Source organism: Amblyomma maculatum, chromosome 4 (genome assembly GCF_055883805.1).
Source record: "Amblyomma maculatum isolate TAMU_Amacu chromosome 4, ASM5588380v1, whole genome shotgun sequence".
In the NCBI taxonomy this organism is placed as follows: Eukaryota; Metazoa; Arthropoda; class Arachnida; order Ixodida; family Ixodidae; genus Amblyomma; species Amblyomma maculatum.
Window position 1 is genome coordinate 7,781,376 of NC_139347.1, and position 24,999 is coordinate 7,806,374.

Consider the following 24,999-nt stretch of genomic DNA (forward strand, 5'->3'; position numbering starts at 1 on the left):
CTCACTATCTTCCTAACATCACATAACTTCATCTGCAGTGCCTCGAGGATGCCATCTAACCATCGCGTTCGCTGCCTACCCCTTCTCCGGCGACCCTCAACCTTTCCCAATATCAAATCTTTCTCCAGCGACTCCTCTCTTCTCATCAGATGACCAAAGTAGCTGAGCTTTAACTTTAGAATTTGACCCTCCAATGAGCAGTCAGGGTTTATGGTCGACAATATCGACTGATTTGATCTTCTGGCAGTCCAAGGAACTCTCAAGAGTCTTCGCCAGCACCCCAATTCAAACGCGTCAATTCTTCGGCGGTCAGCCTTTTTCACAGTCCAACTCTCGCATCCATACATCACAACTGGAAAGACCATAGCACGAGTTATACGGATCTTGGTTGGCAGAGCGTACTGGCTGGCAAACCGAAATAGAAGCTTGGTTGAGTAAAACGCAGCATGTAACCTTCGAACATTGTTTTCGCGCCACTGGGAGTGCTCGACAAGCTGGAGATAGAATATGGACCCCAGTCGTAGAGGCACGCTCAGTAAATAAGGCATTTCACGAGCACATGCAAAGGCGCTAGACAGCTGTCAAGGTGAGAACAAGAAAAAAAAAAAGACATCTCGCAGCAATCGCCACAGAGCAATGTCGTGTTGAGAAAGACGGACGTATGCACCAGGCCGTGTTGATTTATTAGTTTTGGCCTCAAATTCGAATAGCATTTTCTAAACTCTTTGAACTCATTTTTCTCAGTTTTCACGTTTTACAAGAGCACAACCTTTAGGAAAACTACCATTTGCAAACTTTTTCGCCAAAGGTTGTTTTTAAGGTGGTGTGTGGCCTAAAATTTTGTTCAGGACAAGATAAGGTACTTTTTGCATTCCTAATTATTGTCTAAAGATAAAAACAAGTATCAAATATGTTACATATAATGACAAAACAAAATGAAGTTTCTTTTGAAAGGCTCAGATATTTACAAATATGTCATTAAGAACATGCAATTGACATTTTCCTGCACAATGAACTATCTAGTAGTAACCTAAACACTAAGGTAAGTGTATCTTCATGATTTTTGAAATCATAATTTTCCGAAGCTGACACATTTGATTACCCATTATGAAAGCTACAACTTTTTCCTCTATTTGTGCTGAGGTGATGAAACGAAATACTTCCTAACAAGAGGAAGATAAGCCATCTCTGAAAATTTTATCGAAATGGGGGCAACAGTTCAAAAGTTGACTTTAGCCCCGCATCCCCTTTTACTAGTGTTCCTCTCAGCGGAAAATGGCAGGTGCACCTGAATTGCAAGAGAGTAAATGTGTGTGTGTGTGTGTGTGTGTGTGTGTGTGTGTGTGTGTGTGTGTGTGTGTGTGTGTGTGTGTGTGTGTGTGTGTGTGTGTGTGTGTGTGTGTGTTTGTGTGTGTGTGTGTTTGTGTGTGTGTGTGTGCGTGTGTGTGTGTGTGTTTGTGTGTGTGTGTGTGTGTGTGTATGTGCGTGCGTGCGTGTGTGTGTGTGTGCGTGTGTGTATGTGCGTGCGTGCGTGCGTGTGTGTGTGTGTGTGTGTGTGTGTGTGTGTGTGTGTGTGTGTGTGTGTGTGTGTGTGTGTGTGTGTGTGTGTGTGTGTGTGTGTGTGTGTGTGTGTGTGTGTGTGTGTGTGTGTGTGTGTGTGTGTGTGTGTGTGTGTGTGTGTGTGTGTGTGTGTGTGTGTGTGTGTGTGTGTGTGTGTGTGTGTGTGTGTGTGTGTGTGAAAAGGAAATAGCTCTTATACACTGCCGTTATTATAAAGCTGTTGCCTTCCTATCGGAAATGTTACACAACGGCAGATGGAGGTATAAGCGCTTAGTAAAACTCAATAACGTTTTCTTGGCCCCTATTTTTGTTTGTTTCTTTCAGTAATGCGAGCCTTACGGGCTTGCTGTAAAACTGAGAAAAGGAAAATGGCCTAGAAAGGGCAATTTTCTCGTTGAGTAGGGTGTAGTGGGTCTTTTTCTGTCCGACTTGAACAACTCAGTGCGGTGTGGCCCAGTAATGTCAGACCAGTGAGTCGAACGCGATGTGGCGTACGTCTTCCCATCCATATGCCGCCCCATGCACCCTCCCGAAACGTTCCTTCGTTGGAATTAATGGCCCTTTATTCACGTTTGATGCGCGTGCTGTATCCCTCACTCAGGCGCGCCTCAGCGGTCAGTACATGGCCGCGGCTTCAGTGTCCAAAGGATTTCTGCTGATGCCCATGCTGGAGGCCGCACTGCCCCGGGTGCCAGCGAGGCCCATCTCGTCTCCCACGGCCGCGCACACTCCGCCCACGGTAATGAAGGGACCGCGTTCTCTTGAAGCATGGCACTCTCATCACGCGCTGCTGTTGTGGGCTGTCCGCATGCGCTGGAACCTTTGCTTGCTTGCTGTGTGGTTTGTCTCCTAGCACCCCTACTTGTGCACTGTGCGTGGAAATCTTTGATATATCGCGGTGGGACAAGGCGAGGTACTTCGTAAAGTTTGGTCGCCCATATTCGTATAATGGCTCTGGAGAACAAGTTCTAGGCCATTCGCGCATTGTAACGCTTGCTTGAGTCACTTGTACATGTAGAAAAGATGCAGAAGAACTTGAGCTGGGGGTGTTTTCGATGGCTCAGTTGCGAGTTTGCTTCACTGTAACGATGAAAGATAGATGTGTCGGGTCATGCGACCTCACTATGTGATGACATGGTCCATGAGACCTCGAGATACCATAGAGGGTCTTAGAAGAGGAAGCTATTTTGCGGAGCATGTCTTTGTAAGCAAGATGTGGTTCAGGCCAGAACAATGTAGTTTAGGGGAAGAGGGAGATTGCTACGGTGCATTCCGAAAGAAGTTTCTTTGTCGGGAGAAGAAAGGGTTGCAGGAAGTGCAGGTGCCCGACTTACAATAGATTTAACAATAGAAGCATTGCCGCGCCGTCCCGAGGTGATGGACGTGCGTGACGTGCGCGCACTCAGGCGCCGTCTGGTGCCCTTTCAGTGCAACGGGTGCGTAGCAGTGCACGCTAGCGCACACCGCCTTTGGTACTTATTTTTTTTTTTTTTTTTTTTCATTTCTCGCGAAGACCCGGTGAAGGAATGTCATCCAACCTGAGGAGTCTCCCATTTCATATGGTCGCCAAAGTGGTTGAAGTATCTTACATGGAGAGACGTGCAGGTGCCTACAAGAGTGAACGGAGCACGTTGTTTGCTTCTAACATTGTTCGCGTGTTGCCTCTAGTGAACCGCGGTGTGTGCAGTCTGGTAGTAGACGCCAGTACGCTTTCACTGGACAAATAATGATTTCTTATCTCCAATGCAGTAGGTGTGATTACAATTAGAACGGAAAGGCGCGTTCCGTTTACCTAATGTCCGCACCTGTACGCTAGATGCGCGAGTTCGAGTTCGATCAGAAACAGATGCACTTAACCCAGGAAGACACAGGAGAGCGAAAAGAGCGCTGTGTCTTCCTGAATATGCACCAAAACGCCCAGCTACAAGTATTTCGGATGTACCTAAGCTTGTCTGATGGAGCTTCGTCAGGTCGGAGCTCTGGGCGGATAGCTTTTAATAATACTCATTTGTAGAGACCACCCTGGCCGATTTTTCATTATTCAGCAAATAGAGTCGCCCCCTTCCATGCGCGGTGTCGCACTTGGCCAAGGCTCAGCCACATGGACTGCGGAACAACACATCTCCGCTGATTAATTGTTGCTTTCAATGGGATTTTGATAAAACGATAAAATTGAAATAAATTTTGATAAAATGTAGCAAGTCATCGCTGTCATTTTTTTGTTGTTGTCGTGGTTTTGTATTATTTGCACTGCACGATCGCTGCCTGTCGCTTGTGTTTCAATCCCCTGGCGCGATAGCATTGTGTCTCGAAACAGATACCTTTGTGGCGAGGTATACGTGTTACATGTCTCCATTGTACCTACATGTTAACGCTATCGTACCTGCGAATATAAAATTACAAATATGCATGATTTCCAAGTAATCTAGTGATGTTTGTTACGAAATTCTCTTACGTTCTTCATTGGGTCAAGAAGTAACGGCAGGGACCGCTGGCGCGTGTTTGATCCCCCGTAAATGTCTGCCACGCGGTGGATCTGTGTGGTGGGTTCTTCTCTCCGAGGTTTGCCATGCGATTGCAACAAAGTCCCGCGGCGTTAAGTCGTAAAACGCGCATGCGTATACATGGCTCGCGGTGTCTCCGCGGTGAGCGTGCGGCCCATGTTTCGCTCTTCCCGGAATAGCCCTTCACGGTGGTTTGGGCCAAGCAGCCCATCAGAAGCTATACAGTACGCGAACCTCTGCCACAAACTGCGGGTCGTATTCACAAAAAAAGGGCACCAACTCTCGAGGCGCATAAAACGAGCCGCTGCAAGCGGAATTTGGTCGGTCAGTATAACAGCACGCCCCCCTCATTCCTGGCTATCTTATGGGATGGAATCACTCCCCCGGCGTCGTCTTAGTCGGAGAGTGCAGCTTTGATGTGGATCACGGAAGGCGTACTTTTTTTGTACTTCTTTTATCGACTGACTCTTGAAACGGTCTTCATGATTGTGTACCCGATGCTCCGCGACGGATTCTTCGCCGCGCGGAGATCTCAATCGGAAGTCGTAACCCCGGCTTTGTTGCAGCGACAGGGAGCCAACTTTGGACGCATGCGCCGCGGAAAACATCGTGGGCGGTGTCTGCGGGGTCCGACCTTATAAGCTTGACCGTGGCCGGACATTGTCTCGCGTTGCAGGTGGTGACGCAAGTGGTGGGAAAGAATGATCGCGTACTGGCTCCTCCGATAGGCCGTTCGGTTGTCAAAAGGCGGCCGTAACGGCGATCTGTAGGGGGGAAAAAAAAACAAGAAAACGACATTGATAATAAAAGAAAACAGCGCAGTCAGAAAAACGTTTATGGTTGACCCGCGGTGGAGCAGTGGTCCCTGCGCCCTCCCTCGAACGACCAATAAATCATGGAAGCACGCAGGTACACACTTGCTCACCGCAGGTTACTGGACCGAGATTTATTGCGTGTGCGTGTCCAGCCCGGTGGGGTGCGTGTTGCGTCCAAGAGGGGTCGCGGGGACGTATTTGGTCAGCCCGCTGTTATAGCCGTTTCTCTTTATTGTGGACCATGTTTTCTCTTTACTGAACAGCACATCTAGCTTGAAATCAGTTCGGGTAGTTTCCGTACGCCCCGTGGGGCCAAATTTCATAAGACAATAATTACCTTCCATCCGTGCGTTGTAGACTTGCGAGGACGTGCTGTCGGCGAGCCATTTTTTTTATTTTAGTTTTGACTAGTGAATATGCAAACTGCGATGAGTCACACGGCTCCGTATGTGCATATGCACCATCCAGTCGAGTTCCGGCACGTGCACCTTGTCTTCCGTTACCTTGTCATGTCGAAGTTATAACCCGTTGTGTGACACTGGCATTTATATGCAGTGTGTTTCAGAGAAGAACAGTTATTAAATATTCCGAAAAATAGGAAGCTCTAAATAAACAGACAACTTTTTTATTTTCCGCACATATTCCTTCAAGAAACACTCCACTAACAGTTCTTGACTGTCATGAAGGAAGCTTTGTGGATCGGGAGGTCGCGGGACGCAGCGCGTGGGCCCAAAGGAACGTTGCGCGGCGAAGAGACAGCAGAGATTTTTAGAATAGGGGGTCCCAAGCCTTGGGGCCCCCAAGGAGTTTGGGGCGTCGAAATGCGCATGCGCAGAACGTAAGCCATGCTTGGCCGGGGTCTTGGGTTCACGCTTGGGGTGGCCCCCAAGCCGCCGTTGGGTCGCTTGAGTTACGGCAACATGGCGGCGTCCGTGCAAGCGGCGACCGTTCGGTAAGCATTCGTCGTTACTGCTCCATCTAGTCACGCGTCCACGGCAAACGAAAGGCGCGCGAAACTTGTGCTATGTCTCATGATGCCCGCACCACCAAATTTTATCGATAAAACGCAGCTGCGAGTGGTGGCAGGAGCGCGCGCTGCCCCGCCTGCGGAGCTAGTTACGAGGGACAACGGCGACGCGAAACGCAGGAACGGGCGCTAAGAGCAGCGCTGTAAAACAAAAGCTCTCTTTAGCGGCAGATATGATTTACTGTGAAAACGCCTTAACCGATAAGTAAATAACTAGAAATTGCTAATTAACGTGTTTGAAACGAAGGGAAACGGTATAGGTCTGCAGCGCGAGGCAATCTGGTGCGTTTTCGCGCTCAAATCCGAAACCAAGCTTATCAGACGCGCAGGAAACGCGGTAGGAGTGCGATGATGATGATGATAAATTTATTCTTCCACTAGATAAGGAAACCTCCTAGTCCCCGACCCGGCACGCAGGCCTAAGGGATGGGGGCCGGGACTTCCGCGATTAGAAGCAGGCAAAGAGGTTTTGACTCTTCGCGGCTTCTTCCGCCAGGCGGATGGCTTGTTGCTGTGGAGCAGGGACCTCGCTCTGCAGCAAGGCTTCCCAGGCATCTCTACAATTTATATTTGTTTTAGCCCCTGGGGAGCTAGCGCATTCTTAGCTTATGTGGTCGAGGGTACCTCTCGCCCCACAGTGCTTGCATTTATTGTTTTTTTTTATTTCTATCGTCTATCTGGACATAATATGCCCAGACCGGGTTTATGAAGTTCCTAGCTTGCAGGCGTCGCCATGCGACTGTCTCTCTATTGTTTAGACTTTTATCCGGTGGTGACACCAGTCTCCTGCTTAACCTGTAATTTTTTAGAATATCCCTATAATTTTGCTGACGCTCGTCCAATATAAAACGTGCGCTGATGACGCGTTGCAGTAGCTGTGGCGCCAAGTTCCGTGTCATGCGCTTTGTTTTCCTGGGTCGCTCTCAAGAATCTCGCAGTTGGAAATGACTGTTCATTTTATCGCAACAAGCGGTGACGTTCGAATTTCGTGCCGCACACGTCGTCGCATTTCCACTCTTACGCGTGTAATGCGCGCAGTTTCGCTTTTGTGCTGGAAAAAAGCGCCGGATGCTGCAGGGTTTTCCAAGATTTGTATTTCTTCTTTAAGACGGTATTGTCTTACCTGCCATCGAGCCTCCTCTGAGGCCGCAAACTCCGAGCTTTTCAAGTCTGTAATACAGATCGGCCCCTCACAATTTAGAGTTTGTTTGTAACGCTTATTTGGGGAATGCTCGAAAAGAATTCGCTGAAACATATGCCTGCACTTGACGCGCAGTTACTAACCATGCTGTACATAGTGGACCAGGTTTTCAAAGCATCGGTAGCCTCCGCGGTGTTCGTCACACCTTTGGTTGTTGGTGACTATCTTATCGTGTAGCTCCTCTAATCTCTCATTTCTGCTTCATTAAATGGTATTTTTGAGCAGCACTTCGATGGCGTCGGTTTGCGGCGTTCTCTCGCTGAGCGTCTCGCAGCTCACTTTTGTCTCTCAACCCAAGGTATTTTTCCGCTTGCGCGGTGCTGAACATCGAAAAGCGCAGCAGCAGGCGCCTATGCACTCCAGCCCCATCAGAGTGCATCACCGCTGTGGTGTCAGCTTTCACCGGGCATCTACGCGGCGACGCTTGAATAGCCTTCAGTCACTCGCCCTCGGCGCCTTTTTCCTTTGCCCCCTCGGTTCGCGTCGTCTGCTTACTATTTCTGCGACCCCTGTTTCCTCCTTTCCGCCCCGACGTTTACGATGGGCGGTGATGAAAGCTTTTTTCTTGCTGCCGCTGCACTGAGGCTTTCTTTTCGCGTTTCAGGCGTGACCCGCTTGAATGGAGGCTCTTACTTCTCCTCGCTCATTGTTTGTTTTTGTTCCCGCTTTACCTGCTAACTTCTTTTGTTCCACCACATCACGTCTCTGCCCTTTGTTTCCTGCTCCTTCTCCTTGATGGGAAGACACGAGGGTGTTTTTTCTTCTCTCTGTCCATCACTAAAAGGGCATACTTAAATTAGGAAACTTTGTCCGAGACACGCGAAACTTTTCCCACAGAAATGCGTGATTGTTTATTTTTGTTGTCTTCCCTCCGTTTGGCCTGTGGTGAGAGAGCGGGATATGTGGGGAAAGCTTTCGTAAAATGGCTTCTTAAATTCTGATACCGCCGAAATGTGTCGAGTTACTTCAAAGGCTTACGAGTTCAAACTTCACTTCCCAGCAAGTCTGGTATTACTTTTTTTTTTTTTTGCTCTTTTGAGGAAGGGAACGTAAGTTTTAACAGGATGCAGGATACTTGTCTCCGTTGAGCAATATTGCGTTTAATTGCTCCTCGGCATCTTACGCGTTCGTTAAGCAGAATATGTAAGTGTATGCGAGTTTTATGTAATGAAGCATTCATGACAGGTGCTTAAAGTGGGCTTTATTGCTAAGTGCTTCAAGAGTGGTCTACTGTGCTTACACACAAATTATTGAAAGCGAGGAGCTTTTATTATTTAATTTCTGTGTATAGTTGAATGTAAGATGCGTGGTTATGATTCTGCAGTGCGGAAGACGACTTAGAAGCGACAGGATACATTATGTTCAGTGTTTACAGGTTCACAAGTCGAGAAGTAGCGATATTATAGCGAAATGTTCTCTTAAAACGTAGCGGTTCCTTCAATTTCCCAAGTTCGCCGTATCAGTCATTGTCCACCCCTGTGTGATCAGGCGGTCAGATGACTGCATCTTTAGAAGGCGTCACGACCACACACCTCGTCACTGCATGCAGTCACGCAGTTCACGTATGAAGGGACTGAAGCGGTGGCCACACCATATGGCAGGCTTAGCAGGGGATAAAGCGACAGTGGGCAGATGCCAGCCGCCAAAGCATTGCCGCTCGTCGCTGTCGCTCAGTTTCTGAGTTTTCAGAAAATTTCGCGTGGGTCTTCAACTTCTGTTGTGGCTTCTCTCTCTCTTGTTTTCCTAGTTCGGTTTGGGCGAAGAACTGGTGCCTGCAGCAGTAAGGTTGGCCTGCAGACACTCACTTCGTCTGATCCGTGTATATATGGTGGTGGTGGTAGTGGTTGATTTATTTTTTTAAATAATCAAAAAGAAGGAAAAGAGTATTGCCGGCCGCGGCAACTGCTATCTAAAAAACTGAAGCACTTGAGCTGCGGCCGGCGGGAAGGAAAAGGGGATAGGGAGAGGATAGCGAGGGGAAGTAGAGAGGGGAGCGATAGGAAGAAAGAGGGGGAGCTATGTACATTATTTACAAAGTAAAGACGGTCAACGAGTTCGCATCGCTCGCGCGCAAGTGTCCGAGCACTGTCCACAAAGGCCTGCGCGCGAGCGGCCCCTGCAATTGTTTACAAAATATATACACTTATATATGTAATACCATTGATGTATATACATAGTCGCGCGCACGTAGCGTCCTGTCGCAGACAGATCGCGCGCGCGACACAATGCAGCAGCTGCCGGGGTGGGGCGCCCGGCAGCATACGTCCAAGGTAGCACACACGGAGCGTTCAGGTCACCACGTACTACCTGGCGAAGAGCAAGCGAGGCTTCAAGCCCACCCGCTCGATGAACGCACAGAGGGTCACCATTGCCCTGTCACGGGTGCGCGCACTGCCTCGCGGCCATAGGAGCGTCTCGATGCTGTCCGGGATGATTCCGAGCGCCCTATAAGCCACGAGCATCTCGCGACGTGGCTCTGCGGATGCGGTACAGCAAAGCAGCATGTGCTCCAATGTCTCCACTGCACCGCAATCACCACACACGTCGCTCGACGAAAGTCCGTGGCGCACCCGTCTTACCCCATCGACACAATTCAGTGAAAGCTTGGAAGGGTAGTAAATAAAAAAGAAAGGCTAGTGTGGCTAGATATCGTTAATTTTCGAAAGGAACAGGAGAAAGGCACTACTGGCAATGCAAGCCGGCATCGCAGTGTAGTAGTTCACCGCTGCGCTGTGGCCCTTTAAAATGCGATGTGTTACAAGAAATTTCATCAGTCTCTTATCGTACTTCATGCTGTTTAGTGTTAGAAACGGGATATAGCGTGACTGCACTCCCCTTGACGGAACGACGAGGCGGCGGTAACTGAGCAACGCTGAAAACGCGCCTCTCAGTCGCTGTGCCCCGTCGCTCCGTGCACCAGCGTCGCGCGACGGATCGCCAGGGGTACGGCCGGTCTCGGAGGAGAGCACGCTTCTCTTCTCGCGCACTCTCCCTCGAAACCGGCCGCGCTAGCGGTTGTCGAAACGATGTGGCGTCCGTGTGCTGTGCGATGTCAGCGCACGTTAAAGGTCCCCAGGTGGTCGAAATTACTCCGTAGCCCTCCACTACGGCTCCCCTTTCTCTCTTTCCACTTGCACTCCCACCTTCCTCCCTTCCCTTACGGCGCGGTTCAGGTGTCCACAGAACAAGTGTGATAGATACTGCGCCTTTCCCTTCCTGTGAACCAACCAGCCTCATGCGGTTACCGCTAAGGCTGAATCGCATGCACGCGAAAACTCATGCGAACGCGACGGCGGCACGCGTCGCGCGAAGCCTTCGCGCGAACAGAAATGCATGTGTCGCTTGGCTCGTCGCTCGGGTCTGCCGAAATAGAAAATTTCGCTCGTTCGCCCGGAAGTAAGCGTACGTCACTGCCGCTCATTTCGCATGCTTTCTTTATTTTGCTGTGTTGCATTGTGATTGTGCACTACCGCGTAAAGTTTTCGCTTTGTACGAACAATGGTGAATAGCCAAGGATTCAAAGAACGTCTAATCGCAACCGAAACAATAGAAACGAGGGGTCACGTGACTATTCATGCCGATTACAGTGCAAGTTCACACACATTCGATACGGTTTGCTGTAAATACATTTTACTTTGCCATGTTGTCGCAAAATAACTTTAATTCTTGCAATCGTTATGACTGTTGTTGGATTTGGCAATAGTTTTGCGGTGTACTAAGCCACTATGCCAGCCAAATGCCAGCCACACAACCTACCCAGAGCGTCGTCGCCGTTTCGCTCGGTTCGCGCTGTCGCGTGCATGCGTCTTCCCCAGTAGGCGACGGAGCGAACCATGATCGCTTACGCCGCGCCGCCTTGTCGCTTCGCTCACTTTTTCGCTCACATGCGTTTCCCGCTTAATGGTGTATCGGAGTCAGGTGCAATTGTTTCGTTTGTCGCCTTCGTCAAAAGGCGGAAGGAGAGAACTGTCCATATGCGGGCATTTTTTGGGCAAGAGGTAACAATCACGTCCCATCCTATGCTTTTACTGCATATCGTACTGATTAGTGTTGGTACGGTGCAGTCTTCAGTAATTGCACACGTTGATCTTAGCGTCGGCGAAAAGGGAAAATTGATTTTCTATCGCTTGAATGAGGTGCAAGCTGTCACCGACAGCATGTACTCTCCGGCTGGTAGGCCGATTCTGCTGACTTCTTCCATTGAACAGTGAGCATAAGTTGGGGCCCATGAGGTTTTCGGGAAGGATCATATCCGACTGAGTCAGAACTACTGAGCTACGTGACGTTTATGACATTCGGTAAGGACTGCTGACGTCAGTTTTTAACTGGCTGCCAGTGCCAGGAATCTCCCCCCCTTGCCCTCCATTAACGTAAGTCGAGCTGTGCCCTTACTGCTCCTCGAAATAAAAAAAAAAAAACCTTAGCTGGTCAGAGGAAAAAGGAGGATAACTTTTTGCAGTTTTTCGCCGAGTCCAGGAGATAAGGAGAGTACACCGTAATTGTCTTGCCAATATACATTGCGTAAATGAAAAATAAAATCTCTGTCATTGTTCTGACGTTAATGAAAAATGATCCGGTGTGCCATCAATTCAGCTGCGTGACCGAAACTTGAAATTCATTAATCCCCCCCCCTTTTTTTTTTTTTCTAACTAAATCAAGGTTTCTTGCATTTCTGAGCATGGCAATACGTCAGAGCTACAGAAAGCCGTAATATTATAGCTTTGTTCTCACGCGTTGTGCCTCCCGCTCGGCACTCTAGTACAAAATGCGTACGCAGGTATCCACCTTCCGCGGCGAGCGGGAAAACGAGATAAATGCAATGGAAGTAGATGATGAGGAGAGCGGTGGATTCCTGAGGCCAGGCAGCACCCTCTAGAGTGTTAGGAGGAGGGAGTGAAGGGCTGAACGAGAAATACGGCCAGAGATGAAGACAGTAAATCAGAGGCGTGCTGCGCTGCCGGGGAACCAGAAAGGGACCCGAGGCGAGCGGCCGAGGGGGGAGACCGAACGGCGGAATCAAAGGTTCCGTCTATATAAGTGGCGGGGAAATCGCGCAGTTTCCCCTCCACTTTCCGGGCCGTCCTCTTCGTAAAAAGGCAGAACTCGGAGGAGAGCCCCACGGTGTGTGGTATGGGTTTATACACACATGTAGCCCGCGAGCCGGTGCGGGGCCGCCTTTTCCTCCCACCGCACGGAGCTTCCTATTTCTTCCCCATTGTTGACGAGTCCCGCATTTTGGGGGGGCTATTAATATTTAACGGCCTAATGCGGATCCGATTGCATAATAGGAGGATTCCGGCGCTGACCCCGCCGGTGAATCGGAGTGCGGCGACGTGATGCCTCCCGGCGCCAACGCCTGCAGGTGCGTCGTATACGCCCTGTGGCATATGGCGGGATTTTGCGTCCTGGCAGCTCAACTCCGCGCATGGTTCATTTAAAGGCGTTCTGAACAGGCAACGATACAAAAACGTCCAGCACGAATTTCGGAGCTGTAATAGAGCATGATTCTGCCACAATTCATAGTAGCAGCATGACAGACAGGCGTTGCTGAGGAGTCAAGCTGATATGCCGTTTTGCGGAGAAGTGGACTTGGCGTGATTGTTGCAATTTGAAACTTATCTGCTGGCAAGTTTCGCGTAACGATGAGCTACGCTTAGGGATCTGCAATGCTTCATTCAGCAAGAATGAGGCACGAGTGACACTCTGAGCCGTCGTCTAAGGCACTGGTACAGATTTCAAACCCTTTGGCTACCGATTTGATTGGCAGTGATGAAACATGACCACTTTAATCGCTTGTAATTCTCCAGAACACGACACTTCGCGACTACGCGTGCTGCTTATTTCTGCAGGGAGTGTTCGTGACTGAGTGATGATCATGTGACGAATAGTCAACCACGCGCAGCAACATGATTTTGAAGCAAAGCAATGACGTTGGTCAGCGGTGACTGCAGGTGAACTAACCGGCCATAAACGTACAAAACCCCGCATATTGTATAACGTTTTACATGGCAAGCTTTTTGTAACTTACACTGCCATCTTTCTAAGCGCGCTTCTTATTCGAAAATGCTGCCTCAACATCACCGGCTGATCTCTGCATGGTTTCGCAACTCGTTCTTCTTACCTATTCGCTTCCTGCCTGATTTTCGCTTAAGTCGCTCTGCATGTCTCTTGCAAGGCGTTCGGAAAATAATCCCACTAGGACCGAGGCCGTCACTCCCTTTGCACTGGGCCTTGTCATGCAACTTGACAGTGCGAGAAAAAGACAAAAGAAAAAGCGTGACAGAAAGAAGTCGACAAAGCGATGATGGTGCAAGCACAAAGAAAGCGCGGACAAAACACCGGGCATCGCACGAAGAGAACTGAAAGAAAGCCACCAGAAGGATGCTCGGAGGACGCAGACGTGTCGAACTGTCGAAGTGTCAACGCTCGCGGCAGTCACCGCCGTCGGCGGCGTTGCTTATCGATGCCTTCGCTCCTGGAGCTCTTCTCGTCAGACCGTTCCCTTGGCCGCGCGTCTTTTCTCCTAGGCTCCTCTCAGTTTAGCCCTGCTTCTTTCTCTTCTTCCATCAGTCTTTCGCTTTGCTTCTCGCGCCGTCCTTTCAGCCGCGTGTGTTTTTTGTCACCCGCCCTCGCGTCCCCAACACTTTTCTCCCCGATTTTCGGACGCGCCGGCACGCGATTCTCGAAATAGCGATGCGGCCGCCATCGCCGCCATCTTCGCCTTGGGCGCAGCGAGCGAACGTTGACATGAAAAATGGCCCTTCGTGGACGTCGTCCGCTGCCGCTGCTCGCGCGACTTTCGGCGCTGAACCCCACGTGGGAGCAGCCGCTTCGCTTCTTTTGCGTTCTCTGTTGCTTCTCTTGCAGCACCGTTACCCTGCTGATGGGGCGGCTCGCATTTTGAGAAGCACCCGGATCGTCCCGCGTTCCTTGTGTCCGGCTCATTGCAGAGCCAGTTGGCGTTTGCACGACAAAGGCAACGGTCTCTTACGACCGGTAAACTTTCAATAGCAACCATGTGTAATAAGGTAGCCGTCTCTCTCGTCCGCGAACATCTCGTTATTTGATGGTCTTGCGTCATATCACGTAACTATGCGCCGCCCATATGACCGTGCGCCCGTTGTGGTGTCCCAGCTATGTAGCCACGAGCCTTGCCTGTACAGTAAAATATATACACCGCCAGCAGCTGGGGGCCGATTTATGTGTACGCCTGGGGCAGCTGAAGTGTGTGTTTGGGGGAGGTCTTTGCTTAATGTATTTATGACCCCGGTGAAAGTCGTAACTGGTGTAACTGCATGGTTTATGAAACAATTCTCAGCTGAACTCACCTGGAAACCAACAGCTATAAACTGGAAATAGTTTCATGAACCAGTTAGACCAGTTACAATTTTCAGTATGAAGAAAAAATTGGGGAGGGGCTCGTGTATAGTAGAAAACTGCTCTCATCTTAGAAGCATTGCTCCCCCATCGTACTGTTTCTCTCTCTCTCTTTCTTTTCTTTTTGTAATACGAACTGTAAGCACACGTACCGCGTCGTTTAGCGAGCCCTTTTCAGGGCGTCCTTGCAGCGCCGGGTCCGTCCGCCACCGACGTCGATCAAAAGATTTGAGATTTACAGCTTCCGATGCAGTATACGTACAGCGGCGTCTTTGGCGCAATGTTTATACGCTTTGCGTGCGGCGGCGGCTGCAGAAGCGGCGCGAATCTGAATGAATTCGCGAAGAAGAGCAAGGGAGAGGCGAAGCGTTAGAAAGAAGTCCACTGAGAGCGCAGGTAGCCTACGCCAAGAGCCGTGAGCGTGGAGCTGGCGAGGAATTTCGGCGGGGAAAGGAAGGGAGGGCAAGTCGTGATTAGATCAGCGCAAAGCGGTCTGTCTCGTTGGGAATGAATAAGTGAGAGGGCCCGAATAAGAGGCTGCCGCGCCAGTGAGGCAGGCACAAAAGACGGGTCCAGCTGCTCTTGCGCGCGGCGCACTTAGCGCTGCCGCCGCTAGCCGGGGCCCCTAGTCGCTACCATGGCGAGGAAAAAAAAAAAAAAAAGGGAGTGCACATCTTCCGCGAATGTGGATAACGGTGCGCACGCAGCGTCATATCAAATATGCAGCTGCCGCCGCCGACAGCCCTCGGCGCTCACGGCGCAATTCGATTGTAGCCGGACCGAGCTGAGCTTGAGCGCTTGCCGCTTCTTGGCGAAAAAACGCGCGCGCGTTCCTGCTTGCGCCATGAGGAGGATGAGGAGTGTTGGCCGCCGTACTTCTGTGGAACAGTTCATCCGAAAAGTCGCGGCTGATCCACGACTTCCGCGGAAAGGCGAAACCTTACCGATTACTCCATGGCTTTTTTGAGTTCCGCTCTGCGGCTGCGCATCTTCTTCGATGATGTCTTGAAGATATTTATCTTGTGACTCGAGACATCTTGCAATCCGTGAATTAAGGCTGCCAATAACAGTGGCTTTCTCTCTAGCTCCACTCCTCGAGAGAAGCGCGCGAATACCCCCAGCCCCCCCCCCCCCCCCCCCCCCCCTCCCCTTCCAATCGGGTTTAACAGCAAACAAAAGATCACCCTTTTTAGGTACGCAGAACCGCAACCGATAGCCCCCCCCCCCCCCCCCCTCTCTCTCTCTCTCTATCTCTCTCTCTCCTTGAGAGTAATTTTCGATATATTTGCGTCTGGTCCGGTTGAAGCTTGATCCGCTCATTATTGATGGGGCTAACAAGCAAGTGCATGTTTCTCTGCATGCAGTCGGTACTCCAAGTGACACCCATATAAAGCCTCTTGACTTTAAGCATGGAGCATGTGCTGTCCAGCTCTGGTCAGTGAATTATGTCAAAAACGTTGACCACTTATGTTGCGCCCATGACCTACTCTGTGGTTGCGCCTGGCGTTCCCATCAGGAAAATGTTTATATTTTGTGTTAATTTCGCATCTCCAGGTGGCTTTTGCTGCCCCCCCCCCTTCTTTTTTTGTCTCTGTACGCGGGCGTTTATGCAGATCCATGCTTTCTTTGTGCTCTGCTGACTCGTGAGTCTTTTAGCTAAGGATGAAAATGTCACGTCTACAACGTAAAAACCGCGTCACGGCTGTCCACATTCTGCTACAGGAGTTCGCGAGCAGCCCTTATCCTAAACACTCTCACACAGCTACCGCATGCAGAGGGGATCTTGTGTTCGAGCTTCGGATTGCGATGGTGTTTACCCCTCAAGCGTTAGGGATGTACGAGTTTGTGGACAGTTGCAGTTAAAGGGAAGCGCTGTCAGTAGCGTTTCCTTGTGTGAAGAAGGTTTTGCATCTATGAAGAACTCCGGATGAAAATCTGATTTCTCGTTGTGCTGACTGATTGTCATGTATGAAACTGGAGACGTTGGCAGCTTTGTCAAGACTGTCGGCTGAGTGCTTTGACCTCACGATGGCGGTTTTTTGCTCAGGCGGCCATGTCCCCGCTGCAGCCGTGGGTGGCCTCGACGCAGCTTCTTCCCCTGTCGGGCAGTCCGCTGACGCCTGCCGTGCGCCTCGTCCCCGGAGGAGGAGGGGGCGGCGGTCCCCACGGCTCTGGTTCGGGCAACAGGACGCCTACGCCTAGCGCCACGGCTCCCGACCCAGCGCCCGATCTCGACACCCCGCTCAATCTCAGCAAACCCCGAGGAAGTTCGTCGGGCAGCACTGCCAGCAGGTACGTCTCACTGCCGGCCTTGCCAGCAACTGAGCCGTGGTGCTCACATCCGGCAGGGATTCACACTGGTAGCTAGCTGTAAACTGTGGTTCGCAAAAGGTTGGTCGAGCTGAACAACACTTGTGGCACAATCAATGAGGGCAGAATGTTCAGAGAGAAAGTCAAGGCAGAGGATTAGATCATGAGGGCAGTGTTCAAGGACAGTGAAGAGAACAGAAGTATGATGGCCGGCGATTGACACACGAGCTGTACACATTCCAACAACAGCAGAAGTGCCAGCATCAGCGACACGGACAACAGCTGAGGGGGCAGGAGTGAGCACTTTCCTTAGGCGATGGTGGAGATGGGAATTCATAACGGAGATGTTCGCTCTCGGGTTGATCAGAGCTGTAACGGTGATCCCATCTATGTCGACGCTAAGCATGTTCCTTCGGGCCTGGAGAATGTGAGGGTTTTCGGGTCGGGTCTTCAGAGCAGCATCACCTCCAGACACTGCGGCCATCAGTTTTCCGAACGACATTGAGTATACGGGTTAGGAGATGACGGGCGGCGAGATTGGGGCGATGGAGAACGACGGCGGTAGGGGGGCGACGAACGGTTGGTGGGCAGAGTCTGAGTGTCGGAGCTTGAGAATTGCTGTTCAGAGGGCGATGAAGAGCGGCGGGAATAGACATAATCCGGGTAGCGACGGTAGGTCGATGGTGGACGAGTTCGGCAGTGTCGAGAGATGTGACCGACTCGGGAGCAACTAAAGCAGATAGGTCTGTTGTCCGGTGTTCGCCACTCATCTGGGTTGCGGCTGCAGCGAGGGTAGTACGGACGTCCAGAACCAAGTACCAGGGACACACGGCGAGCATCTGGGGAGGTAATAGAGCATACAGGTTGGATCCCGAGATTGGCGAATTCTTGCCGAACTCTTAACAGCCTGTATAAGGGATATCGTAGGGGCATTGTTCGGTACCGATAGTTGGGAAACTGTGGGAGACACTGCTTCTAGCTCCCGGCGCACAAGTCGTGTCAGGCTGTCGGATGTTGGCAGAGGGCAAGGTGGGGTCGAGTCCACTCAGGACGACGTCGCAACCGTGTTCGGCAGCTGCGAGAACTGAGAGGAAATACGGAAGCTTTTCGCTTGTTCAAACCAGCGGCATTCTTTTAGGATCGCATCAACCGTTTCGCAGTCCTTGTACACGAGCAAGTTGAAGGCGTCATCTGCTATTCCCTTTACTACATGATCAACTTTAGCACTCTCTGACATTGTGGGGTCAACTTTCATACTAAGAGACAAAATGTCCTGAATGTATGACACATACGATACTGTGGACGATTGTTTTTGGCACGCGAGCTCCTTCTGCGCGGCTAGGTGACGCCCGATTGTCTTACCAAATAAGTAAAAAAGTTTCCGCTTGCAAAGGTCCCAACTGGTTAGTTCCTTCTTGTGGGTCTCAAACCAGACTCTTGCAGTGCCCATCAGGCAGAAAATGACGTTAGCCAACTTCATAGTAGGGTCCCACCTGTTGTGTACGCTCACGCACTCGTACATAGCGAGCCAGTCCGGCACATCAGCACCGTCCACTCCATTGAAGGTTCCGGGATCACGCAGGTGGGCAATGATGAAAGCCGGGGTGAGGGACGCCGATGGTGCGGCCTCGTCGCTGGGCATGGTTAAAGAGCTGGGAAGTCGAAGGCCGCTGCTGAGTTCCGTGCTTGCTGTAGGCCACCCCGGCACCTCCACCATGTAACATAGATACACGGATGTATTTACAGATATTTACAATGGGGTAGCTGACCAGACGAACAACTTCATGTCAGCGGCGCCCAACATGAATCACACACACTTCGTCGTTCTCCACCTTCCACATGCGAGCACTGCACTTTGTAGTCGTTGTCCCTTTACAATATATATATATATATATAATATGTACATCCTATGTGCCCCAATCGATTCCTATTAAAGTTACTGGGGACGTTGCTGCAGATCTTCGCTAAAGCCAAGTCTGATATGTGCCTGTCGTGCAGCTTGTTGCGCGCTCTTCCCAGAAAGGCATATGAAAGTTACTCACTGAAATCGCAACTTTCAATGACCTGCAAGAAGTTCAGCCATTATTGCTTCTCCACATGGTAATCCGCAAGAAATGTCATTCGACAAGCGGAACAGATAGCATGCTTACTGTTTAAATAATTATATCTCCCTCACAGTCATGGCAAAATACATGCCTAATCTAACGAGATGGAGAAGTGCTTCTTTTCAACGCATGGGGTCCCGAACGGGAAACCAAAATCACGAATGATTAGTTTCTGAGCAGACAGCAGCGTTGTTTGGAGGGAACTAGGCAATGCCTTAGCCCTCAGCTGTGTCTTCTCCCGAAAGTTCTTGTAGGTGAAGTTTAATCTAGAGCAGTTTCGAGCTTAGTGGGAGTTGGACAGCCCCGCGCCACACGCCAAATACGAGCAGAGGGGCAACGCGCCTCTCTTCATATATCAAATGTAGAGCATGGCGCCCCAAGAAAAACAAACATTCTTTAAATTCACATCTTTCTCATATTTTTATGGAAATAGCCACAAATAATTATGCAGTTCACATGCTGCGACTCAGCGACACGTGCCGTCTGGTGCATACAACTGAAAGACACAGTGTTTATCATAGGCGTTGCAGTACAAACGATTGTCATTGTTGGGACACTCTGAATATGCGCAGCTCCATGCAAAAATAATTTCAGCTTCTATTTTCCCCGTTTCTTGACAGAAACACATCTTCACAACCATGATATATACTACTAGAAAATGTATTTGTGAGACCTTCATCGTCCTTTGAAAAATTACTCATTGGATCTGGCTGACGTACCTGGGGAAAGTGTACCAGGTCATCCGATATACCCTTACCTACCGCTGATGTAATTTTATTACCACTGTGTCTGTGAACTATCTGCATCACTTGCGCGATCTCATACAAACAAATAGTCTGATCCTTTAGTTACAACAACGTGGACAATTGAATGTACACTCGTGCATCTCCTCAAGAGCAATCGCAATTTTTGTTCCACTTCAGCGTCAGTGGCAGCCCCACACCCGCCAACGTGAAGCACGAGGCCAGGGACTCTGATCGCAGCTCAGTATCGCCCCGGGGCTTTCATCCAGGAATCTCGCCTCACTCTGCAGCTAGCCTACTGAGTGCCACCGCTGCCAGCGCCCCAATCTCGGTGAGCCTTTCCTCTTACAGCAATCCCAGTTCTGTGATGTGGACGTCGTAGCACGATGCCACCTTGATTAGGTGTTTTGTGGGATTAAACGTCCCAAACCGACTCTGGCTACGAGAGATGCCGTAGTGAAGGGCTCCGGAAATTTTTATTACCCAGGGTTCTTGTAACGTGCACTGACATCGCACAGCACACTGGCACCTTGCTTTTCACCTCCATCGAGAAGTGTCCGCTACAGCTGGGATTCGATCCCGCATCCTTGGGAGCCGCCCTGATTAGTCAGCATGCAGTGGCGTCATGGATTACATCATGCAACAAGTCACCTTATTGGTTAGCATCCAGTGAAGTATGCTTGATGTCATGCAATACCACATGACAACAACACACTATGCTGAGTGGTTCAGACAAAATGGTTTCAAGAGTGAAACCATTCTATCGGAGAAGAAAAATAGCCATGAATAAAGACCATTATATCCAACGCTGCAAACAGCTGATGTGAAGTCTAATCTTAGTTGCAACCACTCTGCGAATTTCTTTTCCTCATGAAGAGCTTACTCCTGATGATTTTTGCAGCAGCAAACACAACCCTTCCTTTATTGCCTGCCATGCCTCATAGATTAATACAGAATGCTCTAAAGTGTTTGTTTTCGGGCTAGTTGGTACTGCATAATGTAGATGAAGCTAGCGCAAAACCTTTGACTAAGACAAGAAGTGACACAGTGGCAGCGCCTGTCTTTCGTCGTGTCACTTCTTGTCTCAGTCAAAGGTTTTGCGCTAGCTTCATCTACAGTATTAAAGGCTGTCTGCTGCATTACCTACTACTGTACTTTGGTTGTTGCTGAATTCACAAATAAATATTTGGAAAACATTAGCTAATATGTGTTTTTATTTGACCTTAGCTGCATAATCATAAGATTCATTCATTTAGTTAATTTATGCAACCATAAATGAAAATTTTCTAGTACTTTCAAAAGTACTTATGTAGATTTAAAATTATTTGGCACATTTCATTAGTTTAACTTCATTATTGATAACCTAGCCGCTATCAAACTTTGTTCCAAAGTAAGGAAGCAGTAATAGTTGCTACTGAAAATATATGCACATACCAAATGCTTTTTGTCAAACTGAAAAATATATAGGCTTTCTTTTATTTTTGTAGAGGTTACCTTTAGTGCTTTCATATCATTATTTCATTCTACCTTTTCCTGCATGAGCTAGTGTTTATCTGTATGCTTGAAGCACCTCTCTTGTATGTTTTTCTCTTTTCTGCTTATTGAACGATTTGTGCAATTTCCTTCAAACTGCAGTTGAATTTTGTTGTGGAATGCCATCGTCGGCATATTCTTTTGTTTCTCTCCAGGTTGGTTCGCCATTCTTGTCAGCTGCAGCAGCCTATCCAGGGCTTCCACCTCATCTCAGAGCCCCTAGCATCCCTGTTTCACTTTCAAGTCTCATGGGACATCCCGGAATTCCTTCCTATACTGGTATGCTCATTTTGTACGTATAGTCCAGCCAGTAAAGGACGTTGCAGATCTCCAGTATTTTTAGCCAAATTTTGTAGGCGTGCAGGCTGAGCAGTTAACAAAGTGCTTCAAGCAGTTTGTGAAGCAGGTATCCAGAGCTCATACAGCAGAGCATAGCATTTTAGCACAGTGTTACCATAACTGCCACCATATACGTGGCCAAACAAAAGCCTCTAGGGGACACATGTACAAGTCAGGTACTTTTGGTACCTGATGAACATCTGACTCTTGCAATGTGAAACACAAACAACAAAATGCTTCTCTTGGTTTAACTGCTCATTTTTTGTAAGGACATCTGACACACAGATGGCATACGACCATCTGTATTCTTCAATACACATTTGGAATATGTACTTGCCTGGTTCAGTTAGAATTAATTATAAAAGCTTCATCTGCATTATTGGCAACCCAAGAGAAGCACTAGTAGTGTAGTGTAGAATTATAGATATGGACCATGCTAGATCTGTGCACCGGTGCTTCATATTTACTGCCATGTTTTTAATGAGCAAGGACTGCTAAGAGTGACAAATAGAGCAATATTGCCATAGAGGGCTAATGAGCTTGTGAGCTTCCCCAAACTAATGTTAGCACCATGAAAAAACAATGCACTATGGTGCCAAGTTTTTTTTGTGATGTTTTTCAACATCTGTAATTGTCAATCTTACCAGAGCCAGCAAACCATGCTGCAATAAGCACTTACAGTTTTTCCGTGTATTTTCGCACCAATAGTTGTCAATTTGATAAGATGCTAAACTTCATTCTGGCATTTTTATCATCTAATTAAGAAGAAAATAGGGCCACAGCAAGGCAGAGAAGAAAGGAGGAACTTTGCCTACACAAAGAAAGAAGGTATTAGTGTCATGAGGATGAGTAAAGAAATTAGGTGTTGTGAAGGTGCTAATGTGAAGGATGCTCATTCGGGTGCCTTAGTGCAAGACAATGTGTAACTGATGTAGACAAGACAAGGTACTGATGTAGTGCCTTAGTTCAAGTCAGCGGGTGTATTCTTAGATGTCATCATCACTGCCTTATCTGGCATGCATGTACAGATAACCTGGAGAAGAATATGGCCAGAGGAGAGGAAGAGCTTCTACACAGAGGGAAAGCGGAGTGTACAGAGGAAATGGCACTTGTACGACCCCTTACCACTCAAGCTGTGGCCAATGTCCTGTGGTTTTATTTTAATCAATCAGTTTTAATCAACATTCACAGCAGCTTGGTAATCCAGTCCTGGACCAGCTTCTTGTGTGTACTCTGACCCATTGCACATGTACGGAGTTGCATCCTGTGATGCTGTTTGTTGCAAAGGAGAACTGAGCCAGGAATGGGCATCGTGCAAGGTTCTTTAATTCCCAAAATTGCGCTGACAAAGACATGTTCCTATGCCGTGTTTGCAGGCAGCCTGCTGTCGGGCAGCGGCCTCGGACCCAAGGAACTGGGCGCCCCCAGTTCCCTGGTGGGGCCAGACAAGCCCTTTCCCCTTCACCTGTACCTGCCCCAGTCGACCGGTGGTGCCCTCCCGCGGCCGCACACATCGTCGACTTCCTCCCGTCGCGACAACGACAGCTCGGCCTCCGAGACTGAGACCAAAGGATCAAGTGAGTACATATCAGCCCAGTCTGTCACGTTGTTCTTTTCAAAAATGAGTGTGAGTCACCTTTCACCGCACTTCTGCGGAAGACCAAGAAAATAAAAGTACAGGGTATGGCTGGTTAGTATGTAGTGAAGAGAGGGAAAGGAAGGATGGGTTTGATCACTCACAGAGCAGCATGAACCAGAAATACAAAGCAATGAAACAGAACTTGGCAGTGAGCAAAAAACAGCAAGAATGAAATCTTTATAATGTATGGAAGGCTGAAGAGGCCAGACACAATAACTTGTATTTGGACTACCTTTCCATCAATGGAAAATAGAGGAATAGTAAGAGAGTAAATTTATATCGCATTAATAAACTTATTTTATCTAATGACTAATGCCTGTGAGGGTAGATATCTCTTCTTGTTACCAGTGCAGATGAGGTATGAATTTATGTATAAATGTCAATTTTTTATTCTTTTATGCAGGCAAAATAGTCGGTGCTAAGATTATACGACAGACCAAGAAGGATCCGGATGGAAAACCCCACATTAAGCGACCGATGAATGCCTTCATGGTCTGGGCGAAAGACGAACGACGCAAGATTCTCAAGGCTTGCCCTGACATGCACAATTCCAACATCTCCAAGATACTCGGTAAAAACTTTATTAGAAGTCTCTTCTGTTTTGAAGAAGGTGCATACAGGTTGCTCTTACCTGCTTGCTTTATTGTGTCTTGGAAGTCATCTGACCAACTACAGTAAAAGCTCTGTAAAAAAAGTGCTGTGGTTGCAACGTCATTGCAACCATGCGCATTTTTTGGCAGTGCACCAAAATGCTGCGCAGCGATAACATCATAATGCTTTTATCTTTTGAGGTTAGCTCAAGCAGAGGATGGGAGGGGGGGGAGGGGGGAGGCGAGAACTTGCCAGAGTGCTAGAGGCCTTGACAGGACTGCTGAGGTGGCTTTCGGCTTGTCTTGGTTTTAGTATGTTCGCAATTTATAACGACCCAAATGGGACCGGCGTCATCCACTGTCACAAAATTATTGGAACGCAATAGCAGCAGCAAACTCCTTTTGAAGTGATCGATGCTAAAAGCTGGCGTCATGATCGCAGCTGACCACGTGCTTTCAAAGTGGGTTCATTATGCCAGTATAAATACGGCATCTAGCAGAAAATTAGAGATGGTCGCCTGCTAGCTTTTAAGACGAGAACAGTGCACCAAGGACTATTTTCCGCATTGCAACCGATATTTTATTGCGTGCACACTGCCGAGAGCATGAAAGCAGAAGTGGTCGAAAACGCGGTAGCAGCAGTGCCCCTTCGCCAGCAGCCTACCGCGCGTGAGGGGCTTCACCACATGGTGCAGTGAACGGCATCTGATGAGAGCATGTTCTGGGAGCAGAGGAAAAACCACGCTAGAAACTCGTAAAAAATCCACTGCCGCCGTCTGAAATGCGCGCAACTGGGACAAAGGGCTGATGCGCGGCCAATTACCGCCGGTGCGAAGCTCATAAAAAAGAAACCTCGACTAAATAGTCGGCCTATTATCAGTGGTGAGGCCATTTGTGTGTTGTCACACTAGCCTGGCCACTAGCCGGCCACTGCGCCGGTCATGGCTTTCATGATTTTGAGTGGCTTCATATTTTGTTCCTGTTTTGGACGTGCACAGGCTCGTAACTTTGCTGCCCTATCGCGGAGGCCTTTCTTTAGCTCTGTGCTGGGCCGCGCAGACGCGGTGACGCGTAGTTCGAATTCATAGCGGAACTGACTCGCGTTCGAATTAACAGGCCTTTTTGTACACAGACTTCTATGGAGATTGGCCAGGCCAAGTAGTGTGGTTCGAGTTATCCGAAAGTTTGAATTATCGAGGTTTGAGGTAATGAGCTTTCACTGTATAGAGCCTTACTGTGATGGCAAGGGCTCCTAA

The 24,999-nt window shown here is 49.0% G+C and overlaps 1 protein-coding gene across 4 annotated transcripts in view; it reads left to right on the plus strand.

Moving 5' to 3' along the window:
* Sox102F (transcription factor Sox102F) overlaps positions 1-24,999 on the plus strand; it is a 1,035,502-nt gene that overhangs the window by 1,005,000 nt on the left and 5,503 nt on the right. For 3 of the 4 annotated variants that reach the window (XM_084600705.1, XM_084600706.1, XM_084600708.1), the window contains 6 exons: positions 2,162-2,299; positions 16,532-16,776; positions 19,823-19,973; positions 21,331-21,454; positions 22,891-23,091; positions 23,557-23,724. In XM_084600705.1, the coding sequence (XP_084456831.1) occupies positions 2,162-2,299; positions 16,532-16,776; positions 19,823-19,973; positions 21,331-21,454; positions 22,891-23,091; positions 23,557-23,724 (1,027 nt within the window). The remainder of the gene's footprint in view (positions 1-2,161; positions 2,300-16,531; positions 16,777-19,822; positions 19,974-21,330; positions 21,455-22,890; positions 23,092-23,556; positions 23,725-24,999) is intronic. The other variant, XM_084600709.1, reaches the window with a different exon arrangement.